Source organism: Bombus vosnesenskii, unplaced genomic scaffold, assembly GCF_011952255.1.
Source record: "Bombus vosnesenskii isolate JDL3184/JDL3185 unplaced genomic scaffold, Bvos_JDL3184-5_v1.1 scf7180000013272, whole genome shotgun sequence".
NCBI lineage: Eukaryota > Metazoa > Arthropoda > Insecta > Hymenoptera > Apidae > Bombus > Bombus vosnesenskii.
The window spans coordinates 4,012,426-4,029,663 of NW_022882930.1; the positions used below are offsets into that span (position 1 = coordinate 4,012,426).

At 39.7% G+C, this 17,238-nt stretch overlaps 1 protein-coding gene across 1 annotated transcript in view; it reads left to right on the forward strand.

The window, feature by feature from the left end:
• LOC117231528 overlaps positions 1–17,238 on the forward strand; it is a 129,656-nt gene that overhangs the window by 21,516 nt on the left and 90,902 nt on the right. The window contains exons 5-9 of the mRNA XM_033490055.1: positions 8,396–8,453; positions 9,949–10,021; positions 12,495–12,580; positions 14,482–14,623; positions 16,803–16,993. Coding sequence (XP_033345946.1) covers positions 8,396–8,453; positions 9,949–10,021; positions 12,495–12,580; positions 14,482–14,623; positions 16,803–16,993 — 550 coding nt within the window. The remainder of the gene's footprint in view (positions 1–8,395; positions 8,454–9,948; positions 10,022–12,494; positions 12,581–14,481; positions 14,624–16,802; positions 16,994–17,238) is intronic.

Genomic DNA, 17,238 nt, shown 5'->3' on the forward strand with positions numbered 1-17,238 from the left:
ATTTTTTTTTTTATTTTTCCATCGAGACAACGATCTACAGTGAGATCCGTTATAACGAGACGCGATAAAGTGCAGGCGTACCGAGCCAAAATTCAAAGTCAATTTTCTCGAAAACAAAGCCTCGAACGAAAAATTTGTATTCTATATTTTCGACTTCTTTTTTCGCCTAGAATCACCTCCTTTCCGCTCGTACCACCAGTTACCAACCAGCCTGTACAATGAATTATTACGATTTGAACGATAATAATTAGAATAATAATTAATCAAAATACTTAATTACATTTCTACGTGAATTTTATCTCTGGGAAGGCAATTATTTTGAACGAATCTTGTATTTACTAAGAGTAGTGTATTTGTAGAATACAGTTGAACAACGTTAACGTTAAATTTAGCAATCTTCCAATTTAAAAGTTATTAGGCGAGAAAGCTTGCAAAATTTGATATGGCTTTCTTCGTTTTATGCGTAGTAGATAGGATCGTTCGTATTTGTCGATACTATCAGCGTAATTGAATACTGTCTCCTGATGATAAGGAAGTACCAGTAGCAAGCCGAGTGAAATTAACAACTCCAAATGCGAATTTTTATAAAAAAACAAACTGTATTCGTTCGTTCAAGTTCGTTCAACCGAATGGATAAATTTTCTCGTTCGTCCATCTTTTGAAACAACGTTATGACTAAATGAAAATTTAACTTTTTTCCTTTAATTTTTTTTGAAGCGTAGACAAACGAAAATTCTAGGTGAACGAACGTGTACAAATCGTGGACAATCATATTCCACTTAAGAATTAATGGAAAAGTTAATGGGAAGATAATGGAAGCCGATGGGAAATTTTTGTTAATTCTCCTTTGACGATAACTTATCTTCGAACGGTAGACAAACGAAAATTTTGTTTGAACAAACGTGGACGAATCGCGGGTCAAGCGATACTGTTGCGTTTGTTTTTTCTACAAACTCGCATTTCGGCGTGGCAACTTCATCGAGCTCGAGTTACATTGGTACCGGTTAGGCTATATATATTTCTTCTTGGTAACTCTTACGAAGACCGTTATTTGATACATTGATTCGTATATTGTATTTTCATATATCATACCTTAGCGATATTCCGTTACTTTGAGCACAGTGTCTCACACATTTGTCGCAAAGGTTTCATTCGTTTCATAAGGAAATTATACTGCACGCCATTTTTTGTTTTATATTATTTTGCCGAATTATGTATGATGCATGTTCTGTTGGAACATAATGGATCATAATTTAATGAGATAATACGATGCATGTTCTATTGGAAGCAAATGGTTCATACATAATTCGATAAGATAATATGATGTATGTTCTATGCGAATAAAACGGATCATACATAATTCGATAGAGTAATATGATGCATGTTTTATGCGAACAAAATGGATCATAATTTAATAAAATAATATGATGCATGTTCTGTTGGAACATAATGGATCATACATAATTCGATTAAATAATATGATGCATATTTTATGCGAACAAAATGGATCATAATTCAATAAGATAATATGATGCATGTTCTATGCGAACAAAATGGATCATAATTTAATAAAATAATATGATGCATGTTCTATGCGAACAAAATGGTTCATACATAATTCGATAAGATAATATGATGTATGTTCTATGCGAATAAAACGGATCATACATAATTCGATAGAGTAATATGATGCATGTTCCATGCGAACAAAATGGATCATAATTTAATAAAATAATATGATGCATGTTCTGTTGGAACATAATGGATCACGATTCAATAAGATAATATTATGATGCATGTTCTATGGAAACAAAATGGATCATACATAATTCGATAAAGTAATATGATGCATGTTCTATGCGAACAAAATGGATCATAATTCAATAAAATAATACGATGCATGTTCTATGCGAACAAAATGGATCATAATTCAATAAGATAATACGATGCATGTTCTATGGGAACAAAATGGATCATACATAACTCGATAAAGTAATATGATGCATGTTCTATGCGAACAAAATGGATCATAATTCAATAAAATAATGCGATGTATGTTCTACGCGAACAAAATGGGTCATAATTCGATAAAACAATATAATGTCAAACGATAGCATAGATCGCGTGTGTTTCTTCGTTTTTGAAAGATAAGACGCAAGACGAGATAAAGAAAGGAATTATAGGTGTTTTTATTTTGTCATCTCTTGTCACGATCGTCAAGATTATGAGAAGATTGAAGTGAAGAACCGACGAAAGACGATAATAGCACGACTATAGCGATGTATTTCTGACGACGTGGATTAATTCTAGGGTTGAATTAATTATCGAAAGCGGATTTAGTTTCTCAGTTTATCTTGAAACTATAGCAAGTATACCTCGATCGTTTGCGAGATAAGACACGGTGGACGTAATTTGGCCGGTGTATCGTGGCGAATTTAATACTAGCGATTCCATTATTCCAGGGCAGGCTCGTTGGCTCGTGAACATCGTATCCCAGGAAAGTAATGAAAATTCTGCTGACTGGAATTTGTTTCCGGGTCAGCGGCTGTTCCTCTGAAACTAGTTTCTACGACGCGATAAGCTTGCACCAAGGGCGAAACTATACAACATCTAAAAACGCGAAGGGTCGCGCTACGATAAAATCTTTAGTCTGGCGAACAAAATAATTACAATGTTGTCTTTTTGTAATAAAAGTCAACACGGTGACTGCTTACAACCTCGCGTCACGCGTAAAATCTTTTCAAACGTCCTTAGTCTTCCGAAACTAAATTTTGTTCACGATGCCAAACGAGATAAAAAGGAGACCGGATTATAGTTCATTCTTTTGAAATAAGTAGCTGACACTTTGACTGCCACACCGAAATCACACGTTTCGCTGAGGACGCCACGGGAGTATTTTTATTGTTCAAAGCATATAATGGCAAAATAATAATAAATCGACGATGTAAGACAACATTCTTCCCCAATGCACCGTTCATCTTCTTGGTGGTCACGGGTGACCTCTGTGGCACCTTGGTAACAGTCGATAGCGACGTATTGTAACAAGGCTTTGTTTATTTCAACAAACCATTCGCATTCGTTATTTCGTCGTAAGCAAAACGTGCAGAATATACAGTCGAAACGCGTAGAAGATATTAGTAAACAGTATTAGGATTATTTTTATGATTTCGACGAAACATTCGGCTGAAACGGTAGAGGTAGACAAAAATTATGTTTGCGATAAACCGATGCTAGTGGTAGATCACAACAGAGGAAAATGTGCCGTAGATTTATCAGATCAAACGATAGCGTATTCTACACCACATAGAAGAACTCTCGAGTGGTACATAAAATTGGCCTTGGAGTTATCGTCAAATACATCGATTTCAAACGCGACGATACTCCATAAACAAGCAACAAAAACAAAAATCAAGGTATGCACCTTACATCGCTGAAACGTGTACGAGACATTTGAGGCGTTTGTTGGTGCCAACAAGAAATACTCTTGATGTTCAACAAAGAAGTTTATTACGCTATTAACAATCAATAGTCATCAATTAACGATTAACTATCAAGAGTTAATGATCACGTATCTCTAACTGTGTTTGCTTCTCTATGATACTAAACCTTCCGCACTTCGCAGTTCGGGGCAGAATGAATTCTTTGATTCGAAACCAAACGGATTCTTTTCCTTGTTGGCCCTCGATATCCTCACTACGCACGCGTTTATTAGATGTCCGCGACGGTTGCCGCGTATGCGTTCTTCCGAATATTCGGCGAAAGAACCGTAGGGATATCGATGGATATGTCACGTAAACTCGAGGGCTGGATGATGGAATAAAACAGCTGAGTCGTAACGCAACTATTAATTTTGTTTGAATTAAACTTTATTATGAATTCAGCGATCGCAATGTAATACACACTGAATTGACATAAATCACAATTCGCTCCAACCACGTTATGTAAAACTTAGTTACACTGATACGTTAAGTACGCGACTGTTATAAGGGTAGAGACCGGTGAAGATACGTTGACTATTCTAAGGATACAGAATAAGCGAAGTGTTCCTGACGATACTGTGTCTGAGGAAAGCTAGGGGTGGGTGTGTCTAAGGACACGGGACTATCGGATTTGTCGATGACAATTTTGGTTAGGGAAGCGAGGGCAGTAGACACCGTCTCCGATTGGATAATAAGACGGTTGGTGGACCAGGAAGGGTTTCAGCCACCCTCGTGAGAAAGTTGCTAACGGAACGTACCAGACGTGGGGAAGACTAACTTTCCGTGTTAACCCGTAGTAAACAATAAACGTAAAAGGAAACCTAAGACAAGAGATGCTCGCTTGGTCCGAAGGACCTTAACTATGGAAATTCCAAGACCCCCCGGTGGGTACTTAGGACTATTGAGGGTACGCGCCAAGGATGTGCAGACATCTGGGCGCCATCCTACCCGCGGTGTGTGACCTGGTCTCTGTTGTGAATTCACGTTATAGATACATTAGGCATGTCGGCCTTACCCTTTGTGTAGCGAAGCCGTTGGAAAATTCCGTGGTCGAGGGCCACCACATATTAGTAAACAGTATTTGCTCATTCTATATATAATAGTAAGGTTATGTGCACACTTCTACCTTCAATTATACAGGGTGGTTGTCTCGATGGAAAAGTTAAAAAAAAAAGAAAAAATTTGTGTTCTATATTTTCGACTTCTTTTTTCCGCGTGTACCACCAGTTACCACCACCCTGTATAATAGTAAGGTTATGTGCACACTTCTACCTTCAATTATACAGGATGCTTGGTAACTGGTGGTACGAGCGGAAAAGGGGTGGTTCTACGCGTAAAAAGAAGTCGAAAATGTAGAATACAAATTTTTCGTTCGAGGCTTTGTTTTCGAGAAAATCGACTTTGAATTTTCGCTCGGTACGCCTGCACTTTATCGCGTCTCGTTATAACGGATCTCACTGTAGATCGTTGTCTCGATGAAAAAATGAAAAAAAATTTTTATTCTATATTTTCGACTTCTTTTTTCGCATAGAATCACCCCCTTTCCGCTTGCACCGCCAGTTACCAACCACCCTGTATAATAGTAAGGTTATGTGCACACTTCTAACTTCAATTATATATATGATTATAAAGCAGCATTTACGATTATTTTCTAAGCTGTGTTTATAATAATATTCGAAGATTTGTTCTCATTTTCTTTTTATTGATGTTCTAATAAAATCGTTCAATGGGGCACTTTTTCTTTCAAAGTATCTTCTATTTATCGGTTATATCCTAACTGTCAATTTTCATACAATTTTTACAATTGTAAGAGGTTGAAGCGCTCTGGTCACCAATGAGCAGCGTGGCGTTACAGGAGAAACCATGGTCAAAGTGTTAAATGCTAAAGAGAATCAAATCGACGAGCAAGAACACAAGACTAGGAAGAATTACGTTTTCAAACGTTCGAAGAACGAGCTGTTGTTTTCGCGTATTATCAACACCATTGATTTAACGACGATATAACAACACAGATGGTACATATTACACATATATATAGATATAGTCATGGCCCAGCCTTGTTCGTACACTCCCAACGCGTAGAATGAAACGCATTGGACTCGTATTATATGAAGTTAAATTCGCTGATAAACGAATAAATAAAATTTAAAGTCGAGTAATAAATCTAATTAATTCAATAATTAGAATAAAATTTATTAAAAATTTTGGCGAATTAAGTGGAACTAAATGACTAAGGATTTTTATAGGAAAATTAATAGCTGTATAAATAACAAATTTCAATCATATAGAGAATGCTATTGATAGATTAAATAATAAATGTCCAGTTGAATATTTATAATATAGTATTGAATAATTTATAATGTAAATTATAATTCCTAAAAATATATAAATATTTGAAATATATTTATCTATTATAATTATCTTAAATTCATTAAATAAATAATTTAAAAATTACTATAATTCGTGATGGAATTAATCAATATAAATTAGGAAATATAACGATAGGTATTAATATAAAAGTTCAATTTCATCGAATGTTATTATTAATTCACTTACTTTCCACGTCGACTTACTTTTTAATCAGGAAGCTTAACGATATTTATTTTACTATATAAGCGAAGTAAAAATTATGTCATAAAAAATGACTATTACAATTCTGCGAAAATCGAATTTTTCTCTCGCTGCTGAGAACGCTCGTTTCTTCCATTGAAATTATTAATAACGTCATTTCTAAATTACTCGTACCGTTATTCGACTTACTAATGCGATTAAAGAAGTAACGTATCAAACACGTTGATCAAATCATCTCGTTATCGCCGGAGAGATTAACGCGGTATTTCATTTGCGCGCGTCGTTTGATCCGCGTCGTTCCACATTATTCGGTAATTTCGTGCGAAATATTCGACAGGCTACGTCCAACTGATTAATTTGCCGATGATTTATTACACGTTAATGGATTCATTGGCATTGGCGTAAAGCGCCTAGAAGCCGGCTCTGCCGCATCATTTTTACCGCCGATGCCAATGTGCGACTCCAAATATAAACCTCTTGGTTGGTAAGCTCGCGGTGCCATCCATTCTCAGCCCTGGACCGAGCGTTTATTTTCTATGGTTGGGCGACACGTGCGGCTCGGCACACGTCGCTTTTCCTTTCCGTCTGTCCGGTCGCGTGCTGCAGTTCCATCCAATTTCGCGATAACAAATTCCCGGGATTCGAAGAGAAGAAGCCGGTGCCGATGTTGGAAAATTACGGTGACACTGAAATATCGAGCGATCGCGCGCAAGTACAGAGATCTCGGGAAATTGTCTCGCTGTGGGAAAAATTTCGTGATCTCGGTAAATTCGTCAATGGCGAGCAATTTCGAAAACGTCGGAGATTTCGTAAAGTTTCGCTGACTTTGCCGATGTGCGGAGAAAATTTCGACAAATTCGCCGATTTCCGTATACTCGGAAGTTTAGGAATTCGAGGAGATTCGCAGTGTTGGCGAGGTTCTGCGCTTCTGTAAAAACGTGCCGACTTTCGAGGAACTCGACAGAGACATGGAAAAGACGATTTCGTAGAATTTCAAGCTCTCGTGGTATTCTGTGTTTTCGTGCAGATACAACGACCGTAGAAAAATTCGTCAATCCAGCAACATTTGGCGATTGCGAGCAGTCCTCGTAAAATGCCGCGCCTTCGTACAAATTCGAAGATAAAAATGTGAAAATTCGCCAAGCGAATTTCCAGAGTCTGGAGAAATTCCAGAGTTTGCTATAGACGATCCTGAAACTTTGTTCGCGTTTTGACGTCACCGAAAATCCTTCTATTCGAAGCTGGAGAAATATGAGCACATCCACTGCAAGTAGCTTCGATTCCTCCAGAGTAGACCCTTGAGGAACATGTCCAAGTTCTTCCGCAGGATGCTCCTGTGCGGATGCTCGTCTCGTTCGGGAGCCGATGGACAAACGTTCATCGTCGACGAATCCATAGTCGACGATGTACCCAAGTCCATCGAGTTTGCGACGAGCGACGAACAACCGGAGGACGTCGCGACGCACTTTGACTTGTCTACCATCAAGTTCATAGACGACGAGGAGACAGACGACGACGTGGATTTTGAAAATGGTATTTGCGTGGTTCGCGAACATAGGAATTCGTTGGTTTAGTTTTGCAATGGTTGTTAATCTTTAAGGACTATGGCTAATGAAATTTCAGCCTCGAGGGAAAATTTTATTTTAATATTTCTCGTGTTTTTATACCGTTTTAATATTATTTCGATATTATCGTGACGTTATTGTGACGATGCCATTAGTAATAAACAGACTGTGCATGTTTACGCAAATTCATATACTTATGATCGTGACAAACGACATGGAACCTAAGCAAACGTTTCTTTCTGCTGTTACAAATTATATTAGATATTATACTTTGGATGTTTTATATATTTTCGCGTATCGGATGCATCCTCGGATTGTTCATAAACAAACTGTGTATGTTTATGCAAATTCCTATTTCTCTGTTAGTGTAATACTGCGAAGAATATTATACGCGTTATATGCGCGCTTGCACTTGCGTATTTTCTATTGGGTTGGCAACTAAGTGATTGCGGGTTTTGTCAGTACCACCTAATGACAAAATCCGCAATCTCTTAGTTGCCAACCCAATATAAATATACGAACATCCGCGGTTCGAGCAATGAAACGTTTCGTCGTTTTTGTTCCATTTGATCGATTTCTAAAAGAAAAATATACCATACGCTGTATCTGTGTTGTTTTCTCCGTGTCTCTGATTTGTTGCGACAATTAATCGTCGTCCGATAAACGACGCGCAATTCGGTTCAACTGAATCGCTCGTTTATTGTTCGTGTGTTTATTTGAAAGTAGAATTGGACGAAAGGAAGGAAGATGGACTAATTGCTTTGAAATTGTTGACAGTAGTGCCGGACGAGTTCAGCTCTGGTCTGGTGCAAGAAGCTTGGGTCATCGCCATCGAAAGGTAATTAATTACTTTGTTACTTGCTATTGAGTTGGCAACTAAGCGATTCGTGACCTAATGTCGTTAGGTGGTAATGACAAAATCCGCAATCACTTAGTTGCCAACATTCGTTCAGAGAACGAAGCGACTAAGAGAAATTTGTCAAGGAAAGGTGGTGCTGTAATTACTTTGCTATTTGGTATTGGATTGGCAACTAAGTGATTGTGGATTTTGTCAAAATCATCTAATAACAAAATCCGTGATCACTTAGTTGCCAACATTAGTTCAGAGAACGAAGCGACTAAGAGAAATTTGCCAAGAAAAGGTGTTGCTATAATTACTTTGCTACTTGGTATAGGGTTGGCAGCTAAGTGATTGCGGTCATTACCACCTAATGATAAAATCCGCAAACACTTAGTTGCCAGTATTAGTTCACAGTATGAAACAACTAAGAGAAATTTACTAACGGAAGGTGGTGCTATATTACTTTGCTACTTGGTATAGGATTGGTAGCTAAGTGATTGCGGTCATTGCCACCTAATGATAAAATCCGCAATCACTTAGTTGCCAGTATTAGTTCACAGTATGAAACGACTAAGAGAAATTTGCCAAAGGAAGGTGCTGCTATATAACTTTGCTACTTATTATTGGGTTGGCAACTAAGTGATTGCGGATTTTATCAATACCATCTAATAGATAAAATCCGCAATCACTTAGTTGCCAGCATTAGTTCAAAGAACGAAGCGACTAAGAGAAACGGAAGGTAGTGCTATATTACTTTGCTATAATTACTTTGCTACTTGGTATCGGGTTGGCAACTAAGTGATTGCGGTCATTACCACCTAATGACAAAATCCGCAATCACTTAGTTGCCAGCATTAGTTCAAAGAACGAAGGGACTAAGAGAAATTTGCCAAGGAAAGGTGTTGCTATAATTAATTTGCTATAACTACTTTGCTATAATTACTTTGCTACTTGGTATCGGGTTGGCAACTAAGTGGTTGCGGATTTTATCAATACCATCTAATGACAAAATCCGCAATCACTTAGTTGCCAGCATTAGTTCAAAGAACGAAGGGACTAAGAGAAATTTGCCAAGGGAAGGTGGTGCTATATCATCTATTAGTCGATGCTTCTTTTTTCAATCACAACTTTATTTACATATCGATGAAATTCTCCATGAAGCTTCATTCAGTGTGGAAGAACTAGCTTGTGTGCATCACCGCGCCATTTTCTTCTCCGCCAATGTAATTCCCAACTGAATACCTTTAACGCTAATCTTTGACTTAACGTTCGAGTTTAAAATACTCTTCTGCATCGTCGTACAACGACGCGCGTTTAACGTTCATTGTTTGAAGAGCGGAATGTTGGCGTTACTCCTAACCGAAGTTCAGTGGCACTTCCTGCAACCTTCTAATTTTAGGCTATTCATCTGCGATGTGTTCTTTAATGTTCGTGCTCTCACGAAGATGACGTATTCGATGACGATAATGGAACGTGCATGATTTTGTTGCAGGCGTGCGAAGGAACGATTCAAGCGGCTCACGTCTCACTGGAGGTTCCAGCCGTGCGATATTCTGGACAAAGAGGTACAGCAACTTGTCTCATTTTAACGTATTAATAGAACTTTGAGTGCGGATGAGTTCACGGTGGTATCGTAGCTTGGTCGGTGGTGCTTCTTCCGGATGTGATTGACGCAACGTTGGCCGTCGTCGACGTTCGACCACGTTCCGCTCACACCGTTCAGCCACGACACTTTGGCTCCGCGGTAGATGCGCTAGCTCTTAAATTAAACTCCACGTCGATCTCTAGATCTTCCAGGACGTAGATGAGCGGCGAAAAGTTTGGAACCAGCGTGAGCTCGCACAGAGACTGCAAGTTCCAATAAGAAGACAGACTGAAAAGAGCGAAGGATGAACGCGATTATGAATGCAGAATAAGCAGTTTATTCAGAAGAGTAGACTGTGGACTTTATTTTAGCGCGCAAAAACTCATTACACAACATCCGTCTAACGTAAGAAGATATTCGTAGCAAAGCGTCTCGATTAGCTTGTAATGTTCTTCTTTAATTACGTTTGCGGAAATGCGACAAGTCTGATGTATATCTAGATACATCCACGTAGACACAGATGTACAGATAGATAGAATTAATAATATTCATCGTTACACGTAAGGAAATTAGGAAAATCTGTCTATACATATATTTCATTCTCATAATTATATTAGGAACGTAAACGCGCTCAAATACCCGCAGTCTGCGTCTAACATTATATTTGTAAATGCGAATGTTCGAATATTTTCGTCAGCCACGTTTCGAGAGATCGCGAAGCCCAGCGACGAGTTAATTCGTCCATCCTGGTTAACGGATTAATCATCTTCTCTCTCTCTCTCTCTCTTTCTCTCCTGTTTGCCGCAATAAAACCAAAAGAAATAGGTCGAAAGATAATGGGTGGTTGGGTTGGAGAAGCGATCGCGTGGATAAATGGTTAATCGATGGCGGCTCGATTAGAGCCAATTCCTGTGCCCATGCACGATGAGCATCGCCGAGATAAAGTGGCCGATCGCCTGGTTGTCTCCATTGTATTCAAACAATTAGTTCCTATTCCATTCGCGTGTTCCTTTGGCATCTATCGGACATTCTAATCAGGGACGTATTCGCCAACCAACGACGTTCACTATGATTTAAATAATCCATTGAAATAACTCTGAAACGAACGGGCCGACTGACAGGGAAAATCGTGACGGCGGTTGCTCGTAATATGCGGAATGCAAAAGTAAACGAGCGCAGTGAGCGGTGGCCACGCGATCATGCGCGTCCTTGGTCCGATGCAGCTCGTGTATGTACGTTGCTGTACCCGCGCGTGTTCCACAGGTTGCGACCCCGAAACCGTTGTCACAGTTTTCCTTCTTTTTCCCTCGTTTCTAAATTATCTGCGCAGGCTGACGAAACTATTCGAATACTCGCGGAGAGACCTTGTGTGCGAATGTAACGCTTTCGAATGAAATTCTTTGATTCGTTTGACGCCCCTGGTCCTTGTCTCGGGCAAGCAAAAAGTTTCTTTTGTTTCATAAGTGAAATAATATTATAGATGCGCAACATTTTTTATTTTCTGTTATTTTATGGATTGTTCTGTGAATCCATTTTGTAGAAACAGAATAAAATGGGTCGTAGGTAATTCAATAAAATAACGAGAAAACACGTTGTGCATCTACCGCTTTCTTATAAAACGAAAGGAATAATAAGAATAATTAAGTTAGGATCCCTTGGTATAAATGAGTGGTATGAAAGAGTAATAATTGCAGGTGGATGAAAATGTGACTCTGGTTCGATGTTGGGACGTTTATGCGTTTGTAGCCGCGACCAAAGGCTCTTACCGCCTTGTTCAAGCCAGAACAGCGACTATCTGCAACTTTCGCTTAAATCAAGTCATTACTGCCGGTTGGCAGAAGAGTTAGCTGTTCATCTTTATGCATATTAAACGAGAAGACCGTGTCTGCATCGAAACTGAAGATACACGCGATAGTTGATATCTCGGATGGTATATTAAACGGATGTCGAGGTTGTCGAATACTAAAACTCGTTTCTCTCAAAACCACCGTTTCACCAGATTACGCTTATTTGAATTAACACGACGGTACATAGATTTTATCTAAGCTCGTCGCGCGATACGTCAAGTTGTGTAGAATATTAAAAGCGATGTTCTTGTAGACACAATATTCCTATATTTAACTGACGTTTATAAACATTGGTAAAAAAATTCAAAATTGCACCAACGTCCTACAAAATGCTCCACTTGTACATTTGTACAAAATCTGCTCATCGAATGGATTGTTTCTGGTTCCAATAAAAGCGTGACGAGAGAGAGAAAGAGGGAGAGAGTGAGAGAGAGAGAGAGAGAGAGGGAGAGAGTGTGAGAGAGAGAGAGAGAGAATTGGGGGAGTAGAGGAAAATGAATGCATCGATAGGGAAGCGTCGTTGGGAATTCTTTTGTTTTCGCGAGGAACAGCGGTCGTCCGGTAGAGGCAAACCAGCTGATTGTTCGATGTTTGCTGTGTGTGCAGATCAACGAGGCAGTCGCGTCCACGAGCGGGGACAGCGCGAGCAAAAATGTGACGGGCAACCAAATTACCGTGACGCTTGTCGACAAGTAAGTGGCATTTCATTCTTGCCGTTTCTCTTCCATCCGTTATTCCATCGTTAATCGTTTCCATTCTTTGTTCCCAGTTTCTATCGTTCTCCCTGCCTCTTCTAACGTCCTCGTCGTTTTTTCTTTCTCTTTCTTGCACGCCTGGATTTCACGAGCATCTAAAACATCGTGCAGCGTAGACAATCGAGACGTAACAGCGTACAACGGCGTTTTTATTCGGGACGGAAGCTTAACGGTTTCGATCGGACGAGAAATCGACGAGGTCGACAGTCGGCGGACGCACGGTCGAGTGTTAAACCTGAAAGTTTGCCAAAAATACTAATTTTCCAGCTTGTTCGACTCGTTTAGCGCGGATGTCACCACGGTGATGTTATCCTGATTGTTTCCGGAGATGGCTGGCGCTATCGACCTTCTCAACGCGTTAAGAAGAACATAATTTCACTTGGCCACGCAAGATTTTCGCTTGGCCGTGTAACTTTCGACGAACGACCGCGCAACTTCGTCCAGTCAACGCGTCAGTCTGTGATTTCTGTGAACGCGTATTCGGCCGTTTAACGAACGAACGATATCGACGTTCCGACGAACTCAGTGAACAACCACGCGCATCGGCGCAGCGATTTTCGCTCAGCGTCCTGCACGAGGTCACAGGTGTGCTGGAAAAATTTCTGACTCTCAACTGGTATCGTTGGATCACCAGGAACCACGACGATCGAGTTATTCCACCTGTTAGCTGTTTCTCACGAGTATACTCGTCGCGAAGAAATGGCGATATTTTGCGTTACAACGAGCCCTGTCGCCGATGAAATTCAAAAACTGAAGCGGTCGTTTCGTCACAATTTAATTCTACGTTGTAACAGTCGCTTACTTTTCGCCACACATTTTAAGTACAGTAAGCTTCTCAAAGTCTCCAAGCAGAAGTTTTCGTTTAATTTTATATCTACTGATCTCTGTCAAATCTCTGTCAAGGAAGCATAAAACACACGATAAAACTGAACATCCTGAATTTGAGTAATCGAGCACAGGTCGATGTAGTCATCCGTGATCCAACAATGTACCATTTATCTAAGAATTTGAGAATTGAAATGTAAAATACCCAACTATTTGATCAGGTGTACCGACCTCTTTTCCCTTAGATCGTCAAACAAGGAATTGACAGTAGCTAAAACAATAGCCATAAGCGACTTGCCTCGAACGTGTATCAAATATTTCTTATATTGGGTGGTAACTAAGCGATTGCGGATTTTGTCATTACCACCCAATGGGAAAATCCGCAGTCGCTTAGTTGCCAACTCGGTATAATCAAATATGTACACGTACGAATTTTTATCAGCCTGTGCGTTACGGTTCTCTGGGATATCTCGCTCGTCAGAACGTCAGCTCGTTCGAACACGCGTCCACGTGAATTTTGTATATTGTGCGAGCCGCGATAGATGGAAACACGCTACGGTACAACGTTTAACTTCCGCAAGGTACCGTATCGTATTTGCGCGCTTCTTTCTGCGACCGCATTTGCATCTGTTAATCCGCGCGATTTATCTTCTCTTAATCGCGTTGAATTAAATTCATCGATTCATCGTCACGGTGTCAACGTGTTGGCCGTGTTCGAGTGCTTTGATTTGTTAAACTAACCGAGCAGATGGTCGAAAAAGACGCTCGACTTTTTTATCAGCAGATACGCTCGACCGTGGCGACGTGCAATGTAACGCGAAATGTGAAAACTCGCGGCACACCGCGATGGGAAGTACAATTACAAGCCGGATACGTGAAATTGCGATTGGCGTGATTGATATCCCATTGCGATGCAACCGCGCGTACCATCGCTGTTCTCCTAGCGAGGGGCATTAGTGTGTCGGAAGTTGATTCCTCGCGCGATCTCATGTGCCTTGGTGTTTCTGTCGTAGGGAACAGATCACGAACGTCTTCACTCCTAAGCTAAGCAACGGTACCATACCTAAGGGCATAGTGAAAGAGACGAAAGAAGCGAAGGAAGGGAAGGACGCGGCCGAGAAACAGCAGACCTGTCCAGAAGAAACGAAGCTTTTAGTGAGTGCAATCAAATACGTTCTTTTCTTTCAATTTCTCTGGCAAACAGAAAGATAGGAATGCTTTAGGATAGGAATTTTCTAGACAGAGTTAAGCTAGGGTTTACCAAACGTAATTCTACTTGTAGACGTTCGCTGTTATTCGGAAGAAATCAAACTTTGTAGCGAGAAAAGGCTTCTTCGGCCGATCCTTTCTTACAAGTGGAAAGGGAAAGTTTTTGTAATAGGAAGTTTTTTTTGCCTAGAGTCAAAGTAAACTTGCTAAAGGGATCTACAGATGTACACGGATATCTACAGGTGGATATTCGTGGATATTTAACTCTTATTTGGAAGAAAACAAACTTTTAACGAGTGGAACGAGATACGTTTTTCTTTCCAATTTCTACTAGATATTGAAAAATAAACGTTTTTTAGAATAGCAAGTTCTTAGATACAGTTAGAATGGATGAGTTATTAAACACGGTTGTACTTGTAGATGTTTATTCCTATTTGGGAGAAACCAAACTTTTGGCGACTGCAACTTCCCTCTCAGTCTCTTCTAAAAGTAGAAACAAAAATGTTTTAGAAGAGAAATTTTCTAGGTAGAGTCGAGCCAGGATTACTAGATGCTCTTGCTGGGAAGAAATCAAACTTTCAGCTAGTGGAAGATATATTCCTATTTGGGAGAAACCAAACTTTTGGTGACTGCAACTTCCCTCTCAGTCTCTGCTAGAAATAGAAACAAAAATGTTTTAGCAGAAAAATTTTCTAGGTAGAGTCGAGCCAGGATTACTAGATGCAGATCTGCTCGTAGATGCTCTTGCTGGGAAGAAATCAAACTTCCAGCTAGTGGAAGATATATTCCTATTTGAGAGAAACCAAACTTTTGGCGACTGCAACTTCCCTCTCAGTCTGCTAGAAATAGAAACAAAAATGTTTTAGCAGAAAAATTTTCTAGGTAGAGTCGAGCCAGGGTTACTAGATCCAGATCTGCTCGTAGATGCTCTTGCTGGGAAGAAATCAAACTTCCAGCTAGTGGAAGATATATTCCTATTTGGGAGAAACCAAACTTTTGGCGACTGCAACTTCCCTCTCAGTCTCTTTTAAAAGTAGAAACAAAAATGTTCTTGAAGAGAAATTTTCTAGGTAGAATCGAGCCAGGATTACTAGATGCAGATCAGCTTGTAGATATCGACTCTTGCTGGGAAGAAATCAAAGTCCCAGCGAGTGGAAGATACGCGTTTCTTTTTGAAATAGAAATTTTGTATTAGAATTACATTGACGCAATCTCGCGCATTTACAGAAATTAAAGTTTTAGCGAGTAGAGCAAAATGAAAATTGAAGGAAATATGGTCGCGATTATGAGGAAATAGCAAGTGTCGGAGGACAGCTGCGACAGGATCGATGTTTTTAATATTCTTGAAAGTAACTGGTAGTTAGCTTCTATTTTTATAACTCGCGGGTAAAAATGATTTCTCCTTCATGATGCTTATGTAAACACGTCCGTGCGATTGGTTAAGTGTGAGGTAAACATTTCCCGGAATTGTAATTCACCATCCGCCATTCGTTTCTGCATAATTAATCGTGGGCAACGTTGTTGAAGAATTCCGTGAAAATTAACCAAAATATCCTTGTTTCTTTGCTATGGAACGCGAGCTTTCCTGCTCTCCATTCTTATTCAAATTATATATTATTATATGAAATTATATAAATTATATACAAATTATTGAAATTATTCTAACTATTTCCTTTTACAGGGAATATATCAGAAACTTGATACAACGATGGTTCTATGTGTACGATGAACGTAATTATAATTTTAGTCGCTGGTGACGAACTAATTACGATAAAACATGTATCGAAAATTTGGGAAATGCGCATATGAAAATTGTGAAATATAAAATTACAAGGTAACACGGTCGAGCTACCAATAAAATGTTTAAAAATGTTCCATATAACGCATACAGTGTGGACGTTGAAAGTAATACGGTATAGTTGCTCACTTATGTGCCAAAATTCATTTTATAATATATGAAACGTACGATACAAATGTAAAAAGTAATACAGAGTAGAGTTTCTCGTGATGTTCCCAAGTTTTCCATATAACGCGTACAACGTGGACATAGAAGCTTCGCGTGATAAACGTTTAAACACATCGGCGAGTTATTTCGACATGGTGAGACGATGATTCATATTTCCAGACACCGGTGCAAGGCGGAAGAGTCGGTGAACGACGTGCCAGCAGTCCTTTCCAAAATGGTCAGACAGAAGTCCTGATCGGGGAGCTGGAGGGCGGCCCAAGGTCGCCGAGGGGATCCACGTCTTCGGCGGTGAACGACGCCAATTTCCTCAATACACCGGATGAACGTGACGATCAGAAGCCCATTTACAGGCGAGTACTAAAATTCAGCATCGATCCGTGCATGCTTTTGCTTCTTTTTAAATATATCCTCTGTGCGCCATCCCCCTAGTCGATATATTTTCGTTTATATCGAATCTGTAGCCCGAACGATCGTGTAACGTCAAAGATATTCACGCCTGTCGTACGTTGTTACACAGCTGGTTAGCGAAACATCGCATCAAGCAAGATGTTTATACGCTGACTCATTTTTAATAAGTCGTTCCTGCGTAATTAAC